The 23,397-nt window shown below is 36.4% G+C and overlaps 1 protein-coding gene across 2 annotated transcripts in view; it reads right to left on the bottom strand.

The window, feature by feature from the left end:
- Positions 1-23,397, bottom strand: part of LOC142042483 (cadherin-9) — a 65,754-nt gene that overhangs the window by 5,612 nt on the left and 36,745 nt on the right. Inside the window, exons 3-8 of one of the 2 annotated variants that reach the window (XM_075052452.1) lie at positions 17,314-17,433; positions 14,903-15,070; positions 12,005-12,192; positions 10,430-10,683; positions 8,980-9,116; positions 7,464-7,585 (exon numbers count right to left, since the gene is read on the bottom strand). In XM_075052452.1, the coding sequence (XP_074908553.1) occupies positions 7,464-7,585; positions 8,980-9,116; positions 10,430-10,683; positions 12,005-12,192; positions 14,903-15,070; positions 17,314-17,433 (989 nt within the window). The remainder of the gene's footprint in view (positions 1-7,463; positions 7,586-8,979; positions 9,117-10,429; positions 10,684-12,004; positions 12,193-14,902; positions 15,071-17,313; positions 17,434-23,397) is intronic. The other variant, XM_075052453.1, reaches the window with a different exon arrangement.

The following is a 23,397-nucleotide window of genomic DNA, read 5'->3' as shown; positions in this document are numbered from 1 at the left end:
TTTTTTCCAAGTGTGATCAGAATAATAGCTACTTATTAAGGCCTCTTCACTTTTAAAGCATTTGATGATCATTGCTCTTTAGATTTATTTTTTTTTTTTTTAAGTTTTAGCTGTTTCCTAAGATTAGCCAAATCCCTGTTTATGGCAAAGTAGCCTATTTAGTATGTTGCTGAGTCTCTGATTATGCCAACATTTTTCCAATATCCCATTGCTTTTCTCTTTGCCATAATCTGCCCGAGAGTGGCAATGCAGAGAGCAAGACCAGGATAGTGCTTAGTTTTAGTTTTGCATTGTTTAATGCAAAAATGTAATATTGCTACCAAAACCAATTTCCTTCTGATAGGACTAAAATACCAAATTGAAATGAGAAAATTTCCCTCTCACATTTTTACAAGTTTGAAAAGACAGAAAAACTGTAAAAGTACCAAAGAGAAGAGAGAGAATTAGAATAAGTGATAATATTTGTGCAATTACTTGCTGAAAAACTCAAAAAGAAAATATCCTGATATAATAGCTACCAGAAATTGCAGTTGAGTATCTTGGGGCTTTTTGAGATGTAATCAGTGGGATGTTTGTAGGATCTCGATTTGATTCCCTTCATGTGCAAATCACATGGAGGAGGACAATTGTACCAGGCATAGAGGAACCTAATTACATTGAAAACTTATTGTTGAGGGTAAGGCTGAAGAAGAAAAAAAACCAAAAACAAAAACAGAAAAAAACCTTATTACCTGCTCTAACTATTGGCTGCATCAATTGAGAACTAGCTGTTCTTCCACCAGGAAAGATGGGAGAATAAAAGAACAATGAGAAAGGTTGATTGCAGGTGAATTTTTCCAAATGATGAATAGGTGAAAGGAAATTAGAAATGTTATCTAATTAAGGGTTTTTTTTCAGTTATACAGCTGTAAATAAAAGAGAATCATTAATGATAATCACTGCAGAAATGAAAGAGATGTGGCTATTTTTATTTTAAGTATCACAGTTATAGAAAAAAATTTAGTACTGTTTCATGTACGTTTTTTAATTTCATGTTGGAAATGTATTCTTCCATTTTGAAGCAGTTATGGACATTGGGTTATGATTTCTCTTCACCAGGAGTTCAGAGAAAGATCTCTGACACTGTAAGATTTATGAGGGAAGAGTTATTTCAAGAAAATTACTTTTACTCAAATATATTTTAAGCATATCAGGCTTAGGTAAGATAAAAAGCATTCTCATTTTTTTCTTTCTTCTATAGTTTCCCATGTGAATGAGCACGATTTGGAAAATACAGCATTACTGTCGTTATTTTGAGGGTTGCGTGTGCATGTGCACTTCTGTGTGTTTGAAGAAACAGTCTCATATTCTTGAGTGGATCTTATTGGGTAAATTCAAGTTTTTAGGGGTCACTTGTCTTTGAGGGTACTGAAAATTTAAACTTAGGCATTGACATAAAGTTTTCTTTTTTACACTGAGGACAAAGTGGTTGTAGCACCTTGACAATGTAAGATGAGTTGTGAATGAGGAATTATTCCAACTGGAAGAATTTCTTGAAGAATTTATTTCATTATGAAGCCAAAGATTCTGTTAAAGGGTTTGGACCTATTTCCCATTGGCATAATTTCTTCAAAAGTGGAAATTGTTTCATTATAATACTGTTTTGTAGGTTTGGGTTTTTTTCTCCTGGATACTGTGTTTTTAAGGCCATGACTTACACCACAGATGAAATTGTGATTATAGTTTATGTTCAGGCTATTTTATAGCTATTCATACTCATCTCTGAAAAAGTGATTGGGGATGAATGGACTGCCTAGTAACGGATTCCTTCCGTATATCTGGTGCATCCCTAGGTGTAGTCTGCTCTTCAGTTTTCTTCAAGCTGTCTTAAAGACAGAAAGTGAGTAAAAGCTAGGTGGGGGCATTCTAAAATAACAAGGGTCCCTGTGCACTTCAGAGCATGCCCTTACTGTTTCTGAGGCTGCATTTGTGGACACAGAGAGCTGCACAAGTAGGAGACATGGGTCGTGGGATCAGCCTTGGGACTGCCTCTAAAAGGAATATAGGAATCATTAAAGCAAATGTTAAGCTAGTAGTGCATCTTTAACGAAGGTCAGCACTGGCTAGCCACTTTTTAGATGGGCTTTTCCACCTGTGCTGGCTTGGCGTGTCATGCGAATAAACCACAGTTGCACATTGGGTCCAGGGTACACACTTTAAAAACGCAGCAACATGCTTCAGACAGATTCTTGAAAGGTTCGTTGAAGAAAGCTGAACAAGATGAGGTATACGGCTGGACAGATGCAATATATTTTCAGGTTAAAAATTGCTAATAATAAAACAAATTTTGAGACAAATAGAATTTCTGCAACATAATCTTCTTCTGCTTCTTTTCAAAACAGCATTATATTGGTGGTAGCTATCATATTTTTAAACCTTTTTTCCAAAATTCCTTCCTTTAAAATTCATTATAAATCAGACAGTGAAAAATAATGTCACTTTCAGCGGAATTTAAAGATGGTCTGCTGTTGTAGACAGTGCCTTTCTGAAGTTTTAAAAGAATGTGATTGTCATATAGCATGAAAATTGTACTTCCAATCTCTGATAAGCAAGACCACTGGAGACAGGTGTTGTTAAGCTAGAGATACAGTAACAGCTGCTGAATTCTGTTGTTTCTTGTATGTGATTGTAGATATGCAGAGGAGTAGGCCTTCAATCCACTTGAATCATTAGGGCTTTTGTTCTTGTAATATTATGCTCTTAGTTAAACCGGGATATTGTACAACAGAGAAATTTCTCAAATGGCATTTATCTGCTTTCAGCTGCTTCTGAGGTAAGACTTAAAAAATTGCACTAGGCACTTGAGAAAGGAATGTTCGGGACATTTTGCTGTGGTTTTTTTTTGTCTGACACTTTTTTTCAGAAGTCATATAGGAGAGAACAGAACAAATCCTGGATCTTGGAGCACTGGCCTTGTCATTCTTGAAACTGATTAAACTTGTTTTGTGCTGCAAATATTTCCCAAGGTACCTGGAAAGATCTCACCACTTCATCTGCAATAAACTATGAAAAAAACATATTGTGAGAGAGACTGCACTTTTGACAATCATCAGAATGTAGTAATGTGCAAATGCTGGGGGGGAATGGTGGAAAAGCAACTTGTGTTTCTCCTGTCCTTTTTTTCTCTTGCCCCTTTTCCTGCCTGTATGATCTGGTAGGGCCAATCACTAACTAATCTTGAATGTATTAATAACACAGCACAGTGTAAGTGTGTTGGATGAAGATTTTGTAGAAGATTTCGCAGTGGCTGCATTTCTCTAGGAGTGAAGTAATAATATAGTCCAAGTGTCCCCACATGGAAGTGTTTCAAAATCGATCCAGCTGTCAGTGGATGCCCATCTTGTCATTTTGCAGCTTGAGTGATCACACACGTTCAGGCACAATTCTAGCCCATACACCTGTACGGTGCTAGCTGCAGAAAGCAGCCTCCATCATACGTGTGTAAGCTTGAATAGACCTTTGATCTTCATGCTTTATGTCTTAAGAAACGTTCAGAAATGCCTGCCACTTAACAAAGCTTCATGTTTGGTAATGCAAAACAGTTTGGTTTTCAAGTCTTGGCTCTCTTTCACAAATATGTTGGTAGTTTTGAAGCAGCACTGAACGCTTATCAGAAGTTGGAAAATCCCCCATTGAACTCCAATTCTTGCTTCAAAAGAGAGACAGGCTATTAGCATGGGTCTCTTACTAAATCAAGCCAATGAGTGTCTACCCTGAGAACGCAGCTACAATGTATAAATAACCGGTAACTGATAATTAGCAATGGCCACATGAAAAATGTGATTTCTGTCTGCTCTATCTGAAAAAGGGAGGGGAGGTATGGAGACTAATGAAAAGAAAAATCTGCCAGCTTTCTACAGGAAGAAGTAAACTCATTCTGTGTTCTGATGTCTGAGAGCCCCTGAATGGCAGGAAAGAATATAGCATCAGTGCAAAAAAAGCAACACAGGTTATTTTCTTAAATATTATTATTGATGGGTATTGAAATTAGCTAAATTGTTACTAGCAAACAGTTCAGTTAAATCAGTCTCCTTTTCAAGTAAATCTTCCTGGTTTCCATGGAGAGGACTCATCCTCTAATCCAGCTAAAAAGACCCAATTAATTCCCGTGACAAGGGCACGAGAGAACTTGTACCAGAGCCTTCCCCACAACAGTCCCTGGGGCACGCCATCAAAGGATTAGGGATTTCTAAATTGTGCGAGAGGAAGGCTGCATCATACTTTTCTTTAGCCCGTGTATTAGCCGGTGGAACGGGACTCGCATGGTGACAAATCTGTTCCAGCATAATGAATGTAGTTGTTTATGCACCTCTAGTGATAATGTTTCTCCCCAGTCATACCATTGTTGTTTGGAGACAAAAGAGTGGCAGGGGAGGAGGAGCGACTGTAGGATTTTCTTTCCTTTGACCCTCCTAAGGCTATCTGAAAAACACAGCGAATGCAGCCTCTAATATCTGCTGATGTTGAAAATGAGTAATGTCACTTGGCGGCAAAGAGCAATATTTGATCATTCTGACTGCTTCCTGATGCACCTGAGATTTAGAGAGCGGTGTGATTAATAGCTGGGCCCGATTGAAAAAAAAAATAAATTAAAAATTAACTAAATGTATCTATCTTCTCAGTCTGGCTCTCCTGCTATGGGCACCAGATGTAGAAGCACTGCTGTGATGTGTCAAGAAGCAATAATGATTCTAATAAGACAGCTGCTTTAGGTAATCTCTAAAATGAGGTAGAGTAGTACTAAATGAACACAACATGATTCTATATCTTTATTGTATTATAGGGGGACTGCTAAACATGAGCAATACAGACTGTCTGGAATGTAGCATCCTTGGCCAAAATATTCAAGTTTGTATCTCTATATTCACTACTATTTTTAGGCACCAAAATAAAAGTAGTCTCATGTACTGAAGGTAATCTCTTTTCTGAAATACTTAGTGAACTATATGTAAATGTCCAGATATGAACTCAGATGGCTGTCTTGAGGAACCCAATTGTTAACAAATAGAATAACGATCTGGATGTCTCATTATTCTGCAGCTACACTTGATGCGCACTGTCTTTCTAGTATTTCTGTGGATTTTTCCAATTAGGGAAAATAATTCCTGAAATTACATTGGTACACTAGATGTAAGAGAGGTCTGAATGACAATATGCCTATCTAATGGGCCTCTGTCATCTCTGTTGTTAGAAAAGCACAGAGTTTACCAGAAAGGTAAATGAAATTTTATACATTAATGGATATTTCATCAAGTATGCTAGCCTAGATGGAAATTGGGTTAAGGAAACTGACAAGCAGTATGCCTGGATTGAACTTGGTTCATACATATGTCAAAACCTGTCTTTGCTGGTTGATAAAATTGCACATGATTAATTTCAATGAAACCTTCATTTGTAAGCTTTGGAACTTTTCTTTGTATTATTAAAGTACAGTCACTTTACTATCAGTCATTATATGGAGATTTTAAGGCTTATTTGTCTCAGTTTCATCTCATGCAAAGAGATTTTTGTTGCACAGACAGAATTTAGGTCATATGCCAGCTGTTTGAAATTAATGGCTAGAATTATCTGAATGTATTACACCCGGAAAAACCGCTTATAAATCATAAAACAAAACTACGAGGGTACAATAACCAGAAGTTTAGGGAATTTTTGCTCATTCCATAAGTCTTGATATGTATTCTTATGTGACAGTTTATGTCACTGGTTAAGACACAATGTTCTGATCATAAAGCTCGGTTGTTTTGAAAGGTGCTCCTTGCTCATTTTTCTGATATTATAATTCCTTCCACTGTTTTAATTTAATTCATCACTGTCTTTGATATGCATATTCCTCTATTTATGTCATTTGCATCAAAAATAGTAAGACTTTCTTGAAAAAGAATTAAAATAATGGTCAAGTACCTTTTCAAAGCCAAGTCATTTCACTCAAAGTATCCTCTTTTTAACCTACTTACTTAGATTCTAGTATTAGGTACAATGAATGAAAAATAAGTAGAATTGAATGCAAACTCCAGCAATCCACTGTATCCTCTATCCTCTTTTTTTCCTTTTTTTTGGTCTCTTTTTTTTTTTTTTTTTTTTTTTTGTCTGTTAAACCATTCATAAAACATCATTTGAATTGCAACTGGTAAATTGCATGTTCTTTCTCTGTCTAGAGTTCTGCAGGACCTGACCTGAAATTCCAGCCTCATCTCAGGTACCATCTGTGCTACTCTCAGTGCAACCCCTGTGACTATGTTGAGTACAACACTGGAAACACGAGCATGCTTCCTCACGTGTAGCCATATCCGCCAGCTCTGTAACACCTTTGAGTGTTGTAGGGTCACTGTGCTCTAAGGAAAACCAAAACATTCTACATTCTGATCCTTTCCACATACTTTCCATGAAGTCATCCAGCTTTGGTTGGATGAAGTCAGCATAAAACTATTGAGACACAAGGACAGACCTAAGCTGAGTTTAAGGCTCCATCCTGGCCTCTCTCTGCTAAAGTAGGAACCCACTCAGATTTGTACTAGCAAAAATAATGATCTCAAGCTTCTTCTTCCACTCAAAAATGCATGAGTCTAGAGAAGAGGCTCGTGCATGGACTTAGGCCCGTGCTTGAAAGACAATCTCGAGGTACCGAGTCTGCTATTAAATCCAGTTCTTTGGTAAATACTTTCAGAATTAAATATCAGCAAAACATACATCTTTCTTCACAAGATTTAAAACTGAAAGGCTGACTGGCACTAGCATAAATAGGTGGTGGTGGTAGCAGCAGTAATATTAAAAGATTTCTGTAATATCCTGGCTCTGAGTTCTGTGGGTCTGCCTGCTTTCTCAGTTCCCAGTTACCACTTTATTTTCTCTACAAATCTTGTTATTGTCTTTTTAGATTATTACAGAATTTGTGAGATAGTTTAGAAAGGGATATACATGAGCTTTGACCAAATTCAACTCAATTCCAAATTGCAGTTTAATTTACAATGGAAAGAGTTGCATTATCTTTTATTTTTGTAAAAGTTTATTTTTCACATCTTTACTGAAGCATAATAAGATTTTCCTGCTTTGTGTACTTGAAGGTGTGGCTACATTATCTAAGGCTCTGAAAAGAATCCAGAAGGAAATGGAATTATCAAACAGTATAAATGGTTTTGTAGCATTATATATAACTAGTTGTGAAAAATATTTTCTGATATTAGGAATGAAAAAACATCTTAAAGTACAGGTTTGTATTATATGTTATGTTATTATACTAGGGTAAAATCCTGCCTCTTTTATCTCCTTCTTTTTTGAATCAACTGGTAGTTTCTGTAGAAGATACGGAATAAAGAGGCTGGGTTGGTTTGCAGTTGTTCGAATTAAGACACGTTGAAGTCTTCATTATGGTATTCCAGGACAGTTTCATTACAAGTTCTTCAGTAACATAAGTATTTGTTTACCTGTCCTGCTTTTGCATTTTCACAGACAAATGTTTCATAGTATTTGGCAAATTCTGGCGCATGATCATTTATGTCTAAAATCCGGATGAAGACAGGTATCTGGCTACTTTGTTTAGGATTATCTGAAACAAGAAAATTATTTATATTACAATACAAAGATTTACAGTCTATGTCCATGAAAAGACCTGAAATTATCTAATATAATTTTTCAAACAGACATTAGAAATATCGATTTTTCTTGATTATACTAAAACAATTATGTTTCATTTTCTACTGATTTACATTCCATATGCATAAAAGCCTTATTTATATTTGAAACAAATTGTTCTATTATAGTATATATATATTGAAGTAATATAACGTATACTTAAATGGATTTGCATTAAAAACAGGTCACTGAGTTATTATTGACTTGTATTCCATACATCAGTGCAGTAAATGATTCATTGCAAAAGCTGTTTCCTGAGGTTGAGCTGTCAAGAACATTTACTTTGCCAATCAGTAAAGCAGTTAAACAGTGTCAGTCAATAACAACATCACAAAAAAACCCCAAACCAACAAAAAGTTGTCCTTTTTTGTCCACAAAATCTAAAACCCAAACCAAAACAAGGAGATATGTAGATGTTATCATCAATTGGTCTTCACAAACTTGACCTCTAAGGTCAAGCTATTGCTGGAGATTAATCTCATAGTACAGATATTGAAAATGGACACCATATTTGGTCAAACAATGAAAAAGCATTTATGACAAAGAAGTATCGGTCTTTCTGAAAATGGGGATATAATTCCTTTCTCCATATTACCCGACTCCCAGACTATTAAGCACATAGAGTTCTAGGGAATCTATAGGGAGAATGAAGGAAGGAAGAAAAGTTTTCCCCTAGAATCGGTGTCTCTGTTTCCCCTCTGATGACTCTTACCAGTTGGCTGGAAAGAAAAGGCAGGCACGAGACATCCAGATCTAAAAGGGTCCAATAGAATAGTAAAGAATCCAGGTGAAAGATTTAGGGCTAGAGTCTGCTTCAGACATGGAGGGGAAAGAATTTCCTCTAATCTTGGCTTCAGATGAAGCCATTTCCTGACATAAGTTAAAGCAGTTGAGGTAAAGCATAATTCTTCCCCTGTTTACAGTGATCATTCTGACAATGTGTTATTTGTCTGTCATAGACAACTTTTTTACCAAGGATTTTTCCAAAGACTTAGCTTAGGATAAAGCCAGTGCATCACACCTGCACCAAATTATTTGCTGGGAATTCTCAGGGAACCAGCTAACTTGTCTACTATATACTGTACACGGTTTTGCTGAGCCTGAGAATTCCAAATTCTCTTTTCATAAATGGGAAAAGATAATCTTAAAGTAGTAAATTGAACTTTTAGATGTGCATTTAAAGATACTCTGTCCATTGATAATATCTGAATAAGGGCAAAACTAATGAAACAAGATAAATCATAGATACTGTAGAATTTCAGTCGTTTCTCAGTTCTAATGTTCTGAGATAAACGATCTCCAACTTACTGATTTCAGATGCTATGACAGTGATGTTGTGCCAAGGAGTTTCTTCCCGATCAAGTGGCTTTGAGATGAATAAGGATCCATTTCCTGAATAGATGTTGAATATTCTGTCAAGGTCAGTGTGTCGATCCACAGAATATCTGTCAAGATACAGTACAACTGAGCATCACTATCTCCTGTTACAGTCTCTAGTTTAGCTCACAGCCACCTCTAAAAGTTTTCTACTTTTAACTGTGGTGAATCAAGAATGTTTTTTTACAATTAACCTAAGCTTTCCTGTAGCTGCCTGAGTGCAGCATGTTACAAATACTGAGAAAAAATTTTTTAAGACTAGTGAGAAGGATGAAGACCAAACTATTTACGTGGTCAGTTTGTTGGATTCATATTTGAAATTACATTTTAGCTTATAAAGTGTATGCTGGAATAACAACTAAAAGTGAACATTCTTAGATAACATTTTCGCAAATTAGTTGTTTCTTGGAGGACTCAGTCATCAAAGGACACACATTGCAGATATAACTAAGTATCAATTTATAACAAGATATTTTTGAGATATCACAAGGAGCATCAAAATCACCAGAAAAATCTTTGGCTTAATTGTTGTTTAAGATGAAAGTTCTTAAAACCTTATTTTATGACACTTGTGTTTGCTTTTTCTTTCCCAGCAAGGAAAAACTTGTTTTACAGGTGCTTTTTTAATTAGTCTAGTAGTTGCCAGTCACTATCAGGTTAAATTTATACATAGATTACCTAAAAATATTTTATTTTCTTCCTGCTCTCACACCTCCTACCTCAAACCGTACTGCTGCAGGACATAACAGTCTTGTTCAGAAATGCAGAAATCAGGTTTCCTAATCAGTTGCATGGATAATACACAAATTTCAGTGCTGTGTTTGTCACTGCAGATAATAATAGCAGATGGCTAACAATTACAGCAATTTCACAGCACTGAACTCTTACCTCTAATCATTATGACTTTCTCGCAATCATTTCTTATTTAATAATGTGATCATTAAATAGTTAAGCTATGGAACATGGTAGACAATGTCATGTCTAGGGGATTATGAAGGTACAGAAGGCTGACTGCTATCAACTAGCAGGGAGCGCAGAAGTACACCATTTTGAGTATTTTACATAACTTTGCCACAGGAAACATGGTATAAAAGCATAATCTTATGAACAGTTTGGTAAAATTACTGGACCATGATGCCAGTTAAATGCTGACCTCTCCTTTCTTTTTACTTGATGCCTATAGGCTGTCCTTCAGAAGCATACCGTGCCCTGTTAACTGTGTTTGCTTTCACAAGCTCCCATGGATATTTGTCTGCTTGACACTTTTCAGTAGCCCCTATGTGCTCAATTACTCAAGTGCCCCCCTATTACTTTTCACTCTCATCACTGTGCAGGAGATTTGACCCACATCTAAAGCATTTTATATTGTATAATGGCTTACTTTATTGCATTCTTTGTTATATCTGGATCTTGGGCTACAACCTGCCCAATAATGCTTCCTTCCTTGGCATCTTCATCTACCTCTATTAAATACCAGGGTCTGCTGAATACTGGAGGTTCGTCTATGTCTTCCACAGAAATTTTGACAAAAGCTGTGTCTTTGAATGGCCCCAGCTGAAGAAAACGGGGATCAGGATGAGTGTTGGTTGCTTCCACTCTTAACGTGTATAACATCTTGTTTTCAAAATCCAGATGCTGGGGAGCAAATAATAATAGTAAAGGAAATTGTGTCACTTTACAAGAAATGTGAATACGTTTTATAATGCTGAATTAGAAGTGTAGGCATTTTTAGGAGCAAAAGCTCTAGAATTTAATGCATCTTGAAGAAGATAGAGTATATTAGGGCTTGCTCTAGGTATAAGAAAAATGAGGAGTATTATAGGGCAGCAAGGCAATTATGATCCCTCTGCCTACTACTTGTTCAGATTCCTGGAAAACCAGGAGGGGTCAATCTATAGTAAAATAGAAAGAGAGAAAGAAACAGGGAAGCTGGACTCAATCCATGAGTAGGAGTTGGTAAAGGTCTTATTTGTTTCATCTCATTGGTGGGAATAAGAACAATTATCGCAGCTCTTAAATGCTCTCTGTCCTACTTCTTTTTTCTGTACTCCTCCCCATTACCATCTACCCTTACCTATTTTGCATCAGGAGCAACTCAGACCTGTCCCTGGCCTCCATGTTCCAGAGTGAAAAGAAAAACTATGAAGTCTGATTTCCAATCTCTGTGACATTTATATTATGTATAACCATGTATGCTTATGTCTATATACATTCATATGTGCACATATATAAATGCATGCACATACATAAAGATACATGTTTCCAAATATATGTGTATAGATCTATATTATATATATGTAGATATCAATTAATTGTTACTGATACGTTTAGTAAGAAAAGAACAGTAAATAGTGTTCAGAGTTTAACAGGCTGAACACTAAAAAGCAACCAATAAATCTGTCAGAGATGGTATTTTGAATTAAATTTCTGTCCATGCCTTTGCTCTTTAAACTTCTGTTGACGTTATGTGTAGCAACTTAAGTTTCACCAAGTTTGGACTTAAACCAAGACAGATTTCAGGTACCGGAGATACCTGACTGTTGGACAGACTAGAGAGGGACAGTTTAGCCTTGGAGGTGTAAGTTCCTCAAACTTCAGGTGAGCCTCCAATCCTTGTGAGCCTTACTGCAGCATTCAGCTGACAAACCCCACTTTAAACTGAACCCCTCCAGGTTTTGACAGCCCGAATTTGAAAGTACTGTGTGTGAGAATATATATATCGAACAGACAGCAGCCACTGAAATATTGCTTTATGTGAAGTGACATGCCAGTAAATTTCCCTTGAGACTTGAAAATAACAGATATCTGCTGAAGAAAGAGAAGAACAAAACTAATACAACAACTCCTTGGCAGCCTGACCCCTGTGAGATCTACCCTCCCTTCCCCTGGAAAAAGAAAAATAACTGTAACACCTGGAGAGCTAAGTACATATAAAAGAGAGGGAGAAAAAATAAACCTTTTTGACAGTTATAATCCCTTCCTGTGTGTCCTTGTCAGTGACGATATCAAACATGTCTGATCCATCCCCATTGGAGATGCTATACTCAATCTCTGCATTTTCACCCACATCGGGGTCATTGGCTTTAATTCTGCCAAGAGGAGTCCCAGGTGGTGCAGACTCAGGAGAGCTGAACTGATAGGTGCCTGGAAGAGCGAAATCAAGCATTTATTGTTTTGAGAAGCTTTGGTCTTATGAATAATAAACATCTTCAATTTCACCTGGATTTTTAAAGTAACTTGAAGTTTGAAACACTTTAAGAAAATGCTGTTAGTCATCATACTAAACTTTAAAACAGGGTTTGGAGTTGATTGACAAACTGTCACAAAAATTTCAAGTGATTCTTCAAAGCCATTTAGTACTGTGCTTTTAATTTCTTTTTTTTTTTTTTTTTTTGTTCTTCAGCTCTAAGGAGCAGTGAAGCTCAACAGTAAAGCACCAGTTCTAACCTTGATTATTTAACAGCACATACATTTTTTTTTCTCTCAGTTTTTTAGAAATGTTCCCAGATATATTTAGAAGTAGTAGGGGATTTTGTTTTGTTTTCTTAAGGCACAAGACTTGTAGAAACCAGTGTGGATTTTGAAAAGAGACTAAAATAGAATAGGCTTTTTTTTAATTCTTTTGAAAAATATATTCAAGATTTGTAGGTGATCTGTGTGAAAGTAATTCATTCATCTTTTATTGGTAATACATACTAAAGAGTCATGGTAAAGAGCATTTGGATACATGTTCATGTTAATTGCTATAGTTAATTGAAATGCAGATACATTCAGATTTTCTTTAATTTACTCTGCATATACTTTTTGTGCTCTTTCAATGGTTGGTTTCATTTAATGTTTTTATAATCAGGGTTTGCTAGAAAGAATTCTGATTACACAGACTTTAATCTTGCCTATGTGTATGAAAAGTGAATTTATATGTATTTTCTGACAACATTTGCAAGAAAAATGTAATTATAAAGACATACTGTTGCAGAAAAAATATTAATGGGATGGTTTTCTTGACCAGTCAGAACCAGTCAATGAAGACCTTTCATCACTAGCAAGACACAAATGTTTCTAAATCAGTATTTTCAGTTATTTCTTACCAAGAAAATGTAAAAAAAGAAATCTGATATATTCAGCATTTTACATGTAGCAACCCAGAATGTGATGTTTCTTTTGATCTCTTTTCTCATGTAAATTAATATTAATTTACTGAGTGGAATACTAGTATTGGAAAAATAACTTAATAGTCTGACAAAATTAGCACCTGATAAAATGCACAATCCTCATCTGAAGGGTCCAATAAGAACGAGTATAATTGTATTGACTTGTAGTGAAGCACAGTCAAGTACCTTTCTTGCAAGTAGCCTATTTCCTATATTTACATGTCCTTTGCTTTCTTTAAGACACTTAAAACTAATCTTGAAAGAAGAGCATCATAAGGAGCAAAGGCTAAGGAGACTGAAAACGCTAAGTTATTTTGCAGTTCTATGCATTTTTCATTCTTTATTTTTTTAATTTAATTTAATTTAATTTAATTTAATTTAATTCAGCAACAACACTTACAATGCAATGTTCTACACTGCATTCTAATTTAGGTTCAAGAATTCTTATTTGCCAAAATAGTATGGGCTATATAATGCCATACATGTTTAAGCAGTATCCTTTTCTGAAGTCAAACAGGAAGGTTAGTTAAAAATTGCTGTTTGAGTTTGCCATGTGAAGGTTATTCTCAGCAAGTAAACTCTGAGTGTGAATTCAAATTATATTTTCTTTATAAGGAATGCAGTACTTCCTCTCCTCTCTTTTTAAAAAGCAATCTGTTATCATGAATAGAGATAAAAAACTTATATGCAATTTCAAGAATCCTTTCTCCCACGCTGCCAGAGTTTTCTAATATTGTAGAAAATCTGTTCTAGGTTGACCTGTTTATACTATTCTGAGTGTACTTATTGGCGTTGTACTGAAGTGCTTTTCAAATTTCTTCAAGTCCAGGAGAGCATTTTCTAAATCAGCTGTGTTTGTTCAGTCCTTGGTGAATCTGTAAAGAGAGCCAGTCAGGTCCCTAATCAGTGCCAACAAGCAATTCAAATTTTACAATGTGGACATTTTTCCAGCAGGCACTGAACTATGGCTGTAAATTTCTTCTATCTGCAGCCTATCAAACAGTTATCAGACGCTGATTATAACAATTTGGGATTGGATTAAAACCAGTGGCCTAGGATGAAAAGATCTGTAGTATGCTACTGTGAAGCTTTCTGTATTGTGCAGCTTTCTGTTCTTTGCCATTTTTTTATTCTACAGAGATATTTTTAAAAAACTTACTTGTGTCAAACTGGTCCAGATCATTCAATCATTCATGAACTAGATCTAAAATCATTCAACATCAAGAGCTGAACACAGATTACAGGTACCTAAACCAAATGCTTAGACTTCCAGCAGAGCATACCACCTGAGCAACTCTGCCTGTGCAAGGTGGTACATTAGAAAATTTGCTGACCTATTTGCTTGCCTAAACATGTGGAACTAAAAGTGTCTCCAAAAACTGAACCCTAAATTTTGTAATTAAATTGCTCTAAAGGTTTTCAAGTCTCTGCAGTTAGCCTAGGTTATTGATACAGCTCATATTCCTGTAAGCAAAGAATGGGAAGGAAGTTTACCATTCCAAGAAATATTTTGCTATTAAAAAAATGGAGGCAGAGATTCCCATTTGCCTTAATAATGCTGCAACATAAACAGACACAGCAGTGGGCCAGCATTTATACTAAATATAAAGGGAGAAAACCAGAAGATCCCAGATGGTGACAGTGAAACAGCTGATTTTAGAGAGGTTCTCTGGAAAACAACGGAACTATTAGGTGCTCCATACTCTGGGGGAAGCGAGGCGGATTGTCGTTGACATCAGTCAGCGTGATGTTCACGGTGGTGGTCCCTGATAGTCCTCCCATCTGGCCTCCCATGTCTTTGGCCTGGATGACCACTTGATACTGTTCCCTGTTCTCTCTGCTCATGTCTGGTAAAGCAGTCTTGATTAAGCCTTGGAGAAGAAACAAAAAAGAGAGATAGAGAGGTGAAGAAACACCACCCACTTAAATCTCAGAGTTTTTAAATGGATTCATGTAAAATATACTATGCAGATTTTAATCCACAGCAGTCAAAAAAAGGTACACTGCAATAAGCCTTTCAAGCTATGGCTGATTTAATGTGATTTTAAGAAAAAAGAGAAATAAAGGTAACAGGGACATATTCATTGTTTGTGATGTGCTAAATCAGTCTCATTATTCTTTCAATGACAAACATACACATATATTTGTTGAATTAATTAAATTTTTCAGCTACTATCCCCAGTTAATATTTTAATGTAATATGTAATCTCCAGCCCTGGTGAGGTTTTGATATTATAGCACAAGGCTGAACTCTTAACATGCCCCGGATTCATTCTTCTGGACTGTAATAAATCATAGATTTTCATGCCCAGTGATGGGCCCTGTAAGTCAGCTAGGACTATAGCTATTAAAAGCATTGGACAAGACTGTAAAATCAGTGTTGGAAATGTTTTTTGGTTGTCTGATCTCAAGAATTTCATAAATGTAATTTAAATAGCTCAGACTCTTGTACAGCACACAAAACCAGTAGGGACCTCAGGTGAGAAAACCAAAAATCCCATAGCCTGAACAGAGAAGTGACTTCAGTCCTCCTGGGATCCAGAGCCAAAAAGACCTTTTCATTAAAGTGGACACACACATGTTTTCTTTTACAAAACTAAGCAGAGCTTTTTCTTGTACTTAGAAGGGTGGTGGTTTTGCAAGGTTGAAGTGATGAGAGCTTTCTCAAGTGACGTTGGAGGATTCACACCCCCGCCTTTCCTTTCTCAGAAGGCAGCTCTCATTACAAGCTCGGCTTGCTATGGAGGCTGTTCTATTACGCAAAAAAAGCAACCCTAGAAAACTCCTACTCCTAGAAAGAGAGTGAAACAAAGAAAAAAACCTCTATAGTCTAGTGGTTATGGCATTTACGTCTGATCCAGGATTGCCAAATTCTGATTACCGTACCTAGGCTCGTTAATATATGTAGCATTAAACAGCAAATTGGATAAAAATGAAAGATAATCCCAGAACCTAAGATGAGAGCCCAGGTCTGCCCTAAACCATCTGCCTGCCTAACCGCCTGCTGCCGTCAGTTAATGCCGGTGTGGTACTGGTCCAGTTTCCCTGCTCATGCCTGATAAAGGTGTTTTGAGTAGGGGATTGGAGAAAAAACGGAGAGAGAGAGGAAAAGGGGAAAAAAACCCAAACACTTTAATCCTAGGCAAAATCGTTATGCTCCCTTTTCAAACTGTAGCCATGTGACTCTTGTTATCTTTCTGATATAATGCCCTTGCTGTATTTAAAAAAGAAATTGATTGAAAAGGAAATTAGCCATCATCTGAGCATGCTTAATGGGTTAGGAACTTCAGGCATTCTGGGCACAATTGCACTTAAATTCTGGTTTCTCAAACCAGAAGAATTTTGATAACGTGCAAGAACAAGCTAATGCAACACCTGCTAAGGATTAGGTATCTGGAGGGGTGAAGGGTGTTGTTTGCTTTTTTTTTTTGAAAAACAATTTTGGATTATAGATTTCCAAAGTTGACACAAGTTTTTCTTCTTTGTGTCTGTCTTTTATCTGATTTCCTAAATAACAGTGAAAAGGGCTTCCATTCATGCTTTACAACTTAAAACCATGAATGCTTCCCGCTTCAATTCTAATTGCCATTGGAATCAGAATATAGTTTCAAAAAGCATCTTGAGTTAAAAATTGTCAATGGTCAAGAATCTATAACAAACTTTTAGAAATAATTAATTTTCCTTTAGGGATCTTTTTTTTTTTTTTTACCTTACAGTCTGAAATTATCCAGCTCCTTTTTCCTTTTCTTAAAGACAAACAGATGAAATTCCCAGAAATTGGTGTAAAGAAGGCTTTAATACTTTCATGATTCTTTGGACCCTTTACAATATTCTACACCCTTTCTGAACTGTTGACCCTTACAGCTAACAGTTGTCTTCCAGAAGTTTTTATTCATACCAAGTAAAGCAGTTCTTCTGCAATAATATTTTAACAAAAAAAAAGGAATACTTTTAATGTGATTCTAGTTTCCATTTAGAAAAAATGTATCAGCTTCGTGTCAAGTCATATGATGCCATACACCTGTTCCAATATTTAAATGCAAGTGAAAAGTGTCTTGACCTCTGCATCCTGTCTCTGTCATTGCAAAAAAGTAAGACTGAATGAATTGCTAACCTGTTTCTGGATCCACCGAGAAATATGGCTGTCCCTGAAGGATGCTGTACACCACTTTGGCACTGTTTCCATAGTTGGCATCATCAGCATCTGTGGCTGTCACTTGAATAACAGAGGTACCTAAATGGGTATCAGACAAGGAATCAGCAGATTTTAAGGCAGCCCCTACTTCTTGTAAACCACCTAAAGTTGTTTCAGTATTGAATTCAGTAAAAAATTGAACAGCATCTGGTGGACAAATCCAGTGTTATCCTACCCAAGCAAACAGTAAAATAAAGTCTTATCTTCCCTGTGACTAAAACTAAAATCATTATCACTTAAGATTCATGCTTCAGTTAAACATGAGTAAACTCATAGGGATTGACACTTGTCTTTGAAACCCAACACAGCTTTAGGTTTCTTTGGTGATCAAATAGGTTTGAAGACTGTTCTCTGGTAATAACATGACCTCAGTTGAAAGTGTTCACTTAAAAGGTAGGTAGCTGCTGCGTGAAAAGTACCATTGTGATTCTTAAGTTTGGCTTAATCAGTAAATTAAATTAAAGCAAATTTCCCCATACTCATTTTCTGCTTAGATGACAACCTCCAAAGATCTGAAGTCAGACTAAATAAAAAATTTTGTGTCATCTTACCTAATTTTTAAGATGCTTTAAAAAAAAAAAAAGCTTGGTTTTGCAATAAGAAATTCTGGGTTTCTTTTCTCTTGATCAAAGTTATCCACCTATTTGGCAAATAATTGCCAGTAAAAGGTAGGTACATCTTTTCAGCATTCACTTATTTTCCATGAAAATATCTTACCTATGTACTGTGATGACAATGAGGAGAATATAGGCTATATGGGATTAAGAGCACTGTGAGCCAAGACATTTGGTGTAGTTTATGGATTAGAAGCAAATGAAAGCTTCTGTCAAGCCTTTCTTATAAGATATATAAAAGGACAAAATTGTTCCTCACAAGCTTTTATTTCTAAGCAATTTTCAAGGTGTCAGGCTACATTTTGCTAACACAATCTAGAGCTGACAAATGTGTGGATAAATGCAGCTAGATGTGTAAAGGTCCTTACATCCTTGGCAAGGGCAGAAGGCTGACTGCGAAGAAGCTCTTTACCCTTCTTTTGGCTGGGTATTTTTTATGTATCTCACTTTCCTTATAAGAAAAAGGTCTAGTGAGCACTGTCCACTTAAGTAATATCATTTCCTATTCCTTTTTTTCTTCACCTTCAGCTTCTCAGTATTGAAGTTCACCCAGATAACTTGCAGTCAAGTAGCTGTCTTCACTATAAATTTAGAAGATGCTCATTTACCTGTGACTAATGGAATTGAAGTGAATCACTCTACTGTCACTCTTCAGTGTATATGAAGCATTGGGGAAAGTAGAAATCCAGAGTAATCAAAACAGATTTATGAGAGCACATGCTATTATTAGGTCCTGTTAGACGCATGTATTTTCTCATAGTACATAATACCACTTTACACATAATAGTTTTACCTACATAATAGTAACAATTCCCACTATTTCAAGTTATCTGGACAGCATGACAAGAGGGGAGGAATACTTCTTTCTCTGCAACAAACCAGCAGAACAAAGTTGTAAAAATGCTTTCTCACAATTCATCAAACTATGAAGAGGATTTTTGCCATCAGCAATCTAGATTACTTTTTGTCTGGTTAAACAATTAGAGGTCATCTGTGTGCCAAGCTGAGCTCTAAAGATAATCCTGAAGAAGTGAATATTTAAGGACAATTTTATTACTAACAGTGTCCAGCAGAACTGCTCTTCTGGACAAAAACTGAAGACAGTTTTTTGAGAAATGTAAAGTTCCATGAGTCCTATCTGCTTTCAAAAAAGCAAAAAAAGTTAAATCCCATGTCTCCTCAAGACTAACAGGGAAAGGAGAATCAATATCATTTGCTAGCCTATAAAAAATGTAAAAGTCTTCAGTAGAATCATATGCTGGTACTGTGTGCCACTGTAACATCTACCAGTTAAGAATCAAGGGAAATGTATATGTCCATCCCACTCTCCCCCCAAAAAAACCCAAAATATCTTCATCAGGAAAACTTATTGCTGTGGCCTCCTGATCTAGGCACTGTCTTGGGACTGACACAGAAGTTTGAGTTTAGTCACAACAACTGAACGCACATTAATTTTCTTTTCCTAGCATACTGTTTTGATGAAAAAAAGAATGCTGAAGCCTGTTTTAAGAATGATTTTTTTAAGGTTTTGTGGTTTGTTTGGGTTTTTTTTTGTTTGGTTTGTTTTTGTTTTTTTTTTTAAGAAAGGCATTACAGAGCTCAGGGCAGTCTTTGGGCAATTTCTGTCTTTGTCTCATTGGAATGTATATCTGTTTCCCGAGGCTCAAGTGCTATATAATTATGGTTGCTGAGGAGAGTACAGAAGCTGTAACCCTACAGAAACCTTGGAGGTCACTACCAGATAATTCAAGTGGATCTTATATAGAATGAGATCTCATTATAGTTTGCAAAATATCGATGTTTTCTTTTATTTGTCGAATTTGGTAGAGTGGTGAAAAAAGTGTTACAACAGCTGCTGCTTCCTAGTAAATTAATAGTACAATTGTAAAAAATGATTAACCAAAGTGTATCCTCAGAAAATTCATTGTCAGCATGCAGCGCACTCCCTTCTCTGCCAACAGTCTGCTGTGTCATAAAAGAGGATCCTCATGGATGATAGGCAATGCTTGTGCAGCTTTTTTGTGAGGAAAGAAACTTCTCTTAGCTTTGGGGTTCTGAAATAAAACCAGGAAAGGCAGTGAAATAAAGGAACTCGGCACTAATTATGAAGTTATTGGTAATGAGGCAAAACCAGTTTGGCTCTTTTAAATTAAAGACATCTATGCCCTGTCCTCACCCCCACATGAATGGTACCCACAGAATGTGGGTGGTTTTATTCATTTGTTTATTTTTAGTCTAGATTACCTCACAAGCAGCCTTTTGCCCACATTTATCAGCAGAAGTCAGCATGATTTAAAATACAAATCAGGCTGCTAGCTTAGGAACTTGAAGCTTTCTGAGATACTTCCACAGCTGTCAACATGATCAGGAATGAAGGAGTGAAGTAGGGCCTGGGAATAATTAGGGGTGGGGTGAAGGTGTTTTAGGTTTTGTTTTTGTTTCTCATCATCCAATTCTATTTTAATGAGCAATAAATTAAATTAATTTTCCCAGGTGCAGTCTGGTTTGCCCCAATGTAATTGGTAAGTGATCTCTCTGTCTTTATCTCAACGCATGAGCTTTTCTATCTTATTTTCTCCCCCTGTCCTGTTGAGGAGGAGTGAGGGAGCAGCTGGGTGGGCCTCTGGTAGCCAGCCAAGATCAAACTCACCACACGGGCAAACTAGTGTGAAAGATGGCAGAGAAAGTGTGGCAATGATTACAATAGCAGTCTAAGGAGTCATAACATCACTGTTCTGCAAAACGAAGTGAACTTCAACACAATCCTACCCAGCAAGCCTATCCCATCTCAGCATGGGAACTAAATCTCAGAGTTCTCGAGGTATTCCAGAAGTATGTCTTATTTTATTTTCCTTTCTTTTTTCTTTTTCTTTATTTTTTCCTATTTTGTTTTGATGAATTCTCAATACTTCTTTCACACAGCTTGCAGATTGCTTTCTTGGCTTTGTGTCTCAATGATTCTCTCTATGTCTGCACACAATAAGCAGTTTGCTGAATGTGTTGAATTTGCCAAACTTTGAGTGCTATAGCATCAACATTACTTTTTTTTTTCCTTTTCTTCTTTGCTTAGGTAGACATTTGAGTTTGGAAGCTTAAGCACTTTGACAACACCTCTGTGGTGGATGGGGTCCTAATGTAAGGGTAGAAAAACGCAGAAGGGTAATTGTGAAGATAACCTGAGAGAAGACAAATCTAGACTAAAACTGTGTAAGTAGCATCTTTGTGTGAGTGTATGTATGCATGTATGTGCATGTAAGAATGTAGAGTCCAAAAAGGAAAACTGAATTAGAGAGAGCGTCGCTCCATATCTAGGACAGTATAACTCAGTGTTAGAACCGAGTCCCGCTAACACAGACTTCCAGAACTCATGAGGAGTGAGACATAAATTTGAAAAGCATTTGAAATGAGAATGTCTTTCTGAATTATGATTAAAATGATTTCTATTTTTTTGTGCTATTCAGTCGTTGAAAGAGTCCCTCTGGTATAATTAGGTCTCCCAGCATGATACCAGAGTGCGTCGCCAAGCTGAAGTAAATAGCCTGCAGAGGATTGCTGTAGTGTAAAAGAGGTCTTCCACTAGATGGGATAGACACACATTTTGCTACCTTTTCATGTAAAGTCATACTCTTCAGCATGCAACTCTTGTTCCTACTTGGCTCCTTTGGTTGATATGAATTAAAACAGGTTCTGCCAGTCAGAAAAATATATCTGTGTCTATTTGAAAATGCTATTTTTACTGATAACTTTTTCTGTAACCTTCATTTTTAAGAGTAATCTCCAGCTTGGATGAAGAAAATGAGCAGATTATGTTGATAGTGTAGTATGTTTCAAGATTCCACCATGAATGTTGGATCAAAAAATGACAGATAGTGATTTAAATATCATTCAGAACCATGACATTTCTTTTCCAAAGGGAATTCTGTAACTTCAAAATGCATTTTGAGTTTGATGCTGACATTTTTTGTAAAAGTAGGATTCCAGATCAATTCAACCTTTTTATTTTAAGAAAAAAATAAGATGTTTGGCTTAGACTTTGGCCTTCTAATATAAAGTTTTCCAAAAGTAATTTGGAAATAAAAAAATCTGAAAATGCTGAAACAGGATGTTTTTTACATTATCAGACAGCTTCTTTTCTATTTTTTCTCAAGTCAACTTCTGTCAAAATTGGCAATTATTGAAAAGTTCTGATTTTTACAGAGAACTTTTGTGTGTGTGTGTGTATCTAGCTCAGTTTAAGAGAGAGCTCCACTCAAAGCAGAAAGGCTGTTTCAATTTCAGAAATAGAAGACCAGCTGGGGTAAGTGGAGAGGCAGGAAGGACTTTATCTCCCTGAAGGAGAGGCTCTTGTGCTTGCTTCCTGTTTTCAAGCACAATGACAATCTGCGGTTCATCAAGTTTATTCATGGAGGGAAGATATTAGAAGTGGGTTACTTTTACAAACTGAAAAGTTTGGGGAGAGCTCTGGAAAACCTCTGGAGGCAAAATAAGGATTCTTGTTTGGCTAAAAGCCTAAAAAAGATAAGTGGGCATACAGTTTGCTCAGACAGCATGGCTCCAAGGATTATTTTCATGTGGAAATACTATGGAAGTACCCCTGATGAAGACATGAGTGAGATTTTAAGTGAGATACAGAAATATTGAGAGGTATTAAACTACTTTTTGAGAGCAGGTTGTTCTGTCTGGATAGGAGTCTGTTCTTAGGCAGTGAGCTGGAGAAATTATGAACTAGGAGCAGTCATATGGCACTACCCAAGCTTAAAAAGTTGAGAATTCACCACCAAGGTTCTCATTACCGCATCAGTTGGACTACATCACTTCAAACTACTTTCTATACAAAGGGCAGGGCTAAATAAGGTTGAGGTATAACTCTTATGTTTTGACTGGGAGACAACTCTACCTAGAAAGCTGAAGGAATAGGGAACTGCAAAGTGAACTTTGCTCTTTTGTACATGACCACAATTTAGTGGAGATTTCACTAGACTGCTTTTTCTTTGATGCAGAAAAGGCCAGAAGGTTGGTAGCATGAAAGATTTGTAAAAGCAAAGGAAAAGGAAGAGTAAAAGCAGAAAAGGAGCAAGTGTCAACAGGTAAATAGATAAATGATCCAAGCTAGAAGAGGAATAAATGGGCATGACTGGGAAAAATAAATAAAGCCAACTTAGAACAAATAAGGAACTAGACTCAAAGGAGCAATAACATGACACTGGAAAATTAAGAAGGAACTTAAGGTGTAGTTCACCCATATATTGAGGAGAAACATATAAAAAAGGAAGAAAAGAGGAGACAGAAAAAGAGGTGGCATAAACCAGGAGATGCAATATTCCATAAATTACATTTTACCAAGTTGATGATTTTTAACAGTCTGCCATATAGGTATGTGGTGAAACTT

This window comes from Buteo buteo, chromosome 20 (assembly GCF_964188355.1).
Source record: "Buteo buteo chromosome 20, bButBut1.hap1.1, whole genome shotgun sequence".
Classification (NCBI taxonomy): domain Eukaryota; kingdom Metazoa; phylum Chordata; class Aves; order Accipitriformes; family Accipitridae; genus Buteo; species Buteo buteo.
This window is presented reverse-complemented; position numbering and strand designations above follow the sequence as displayed.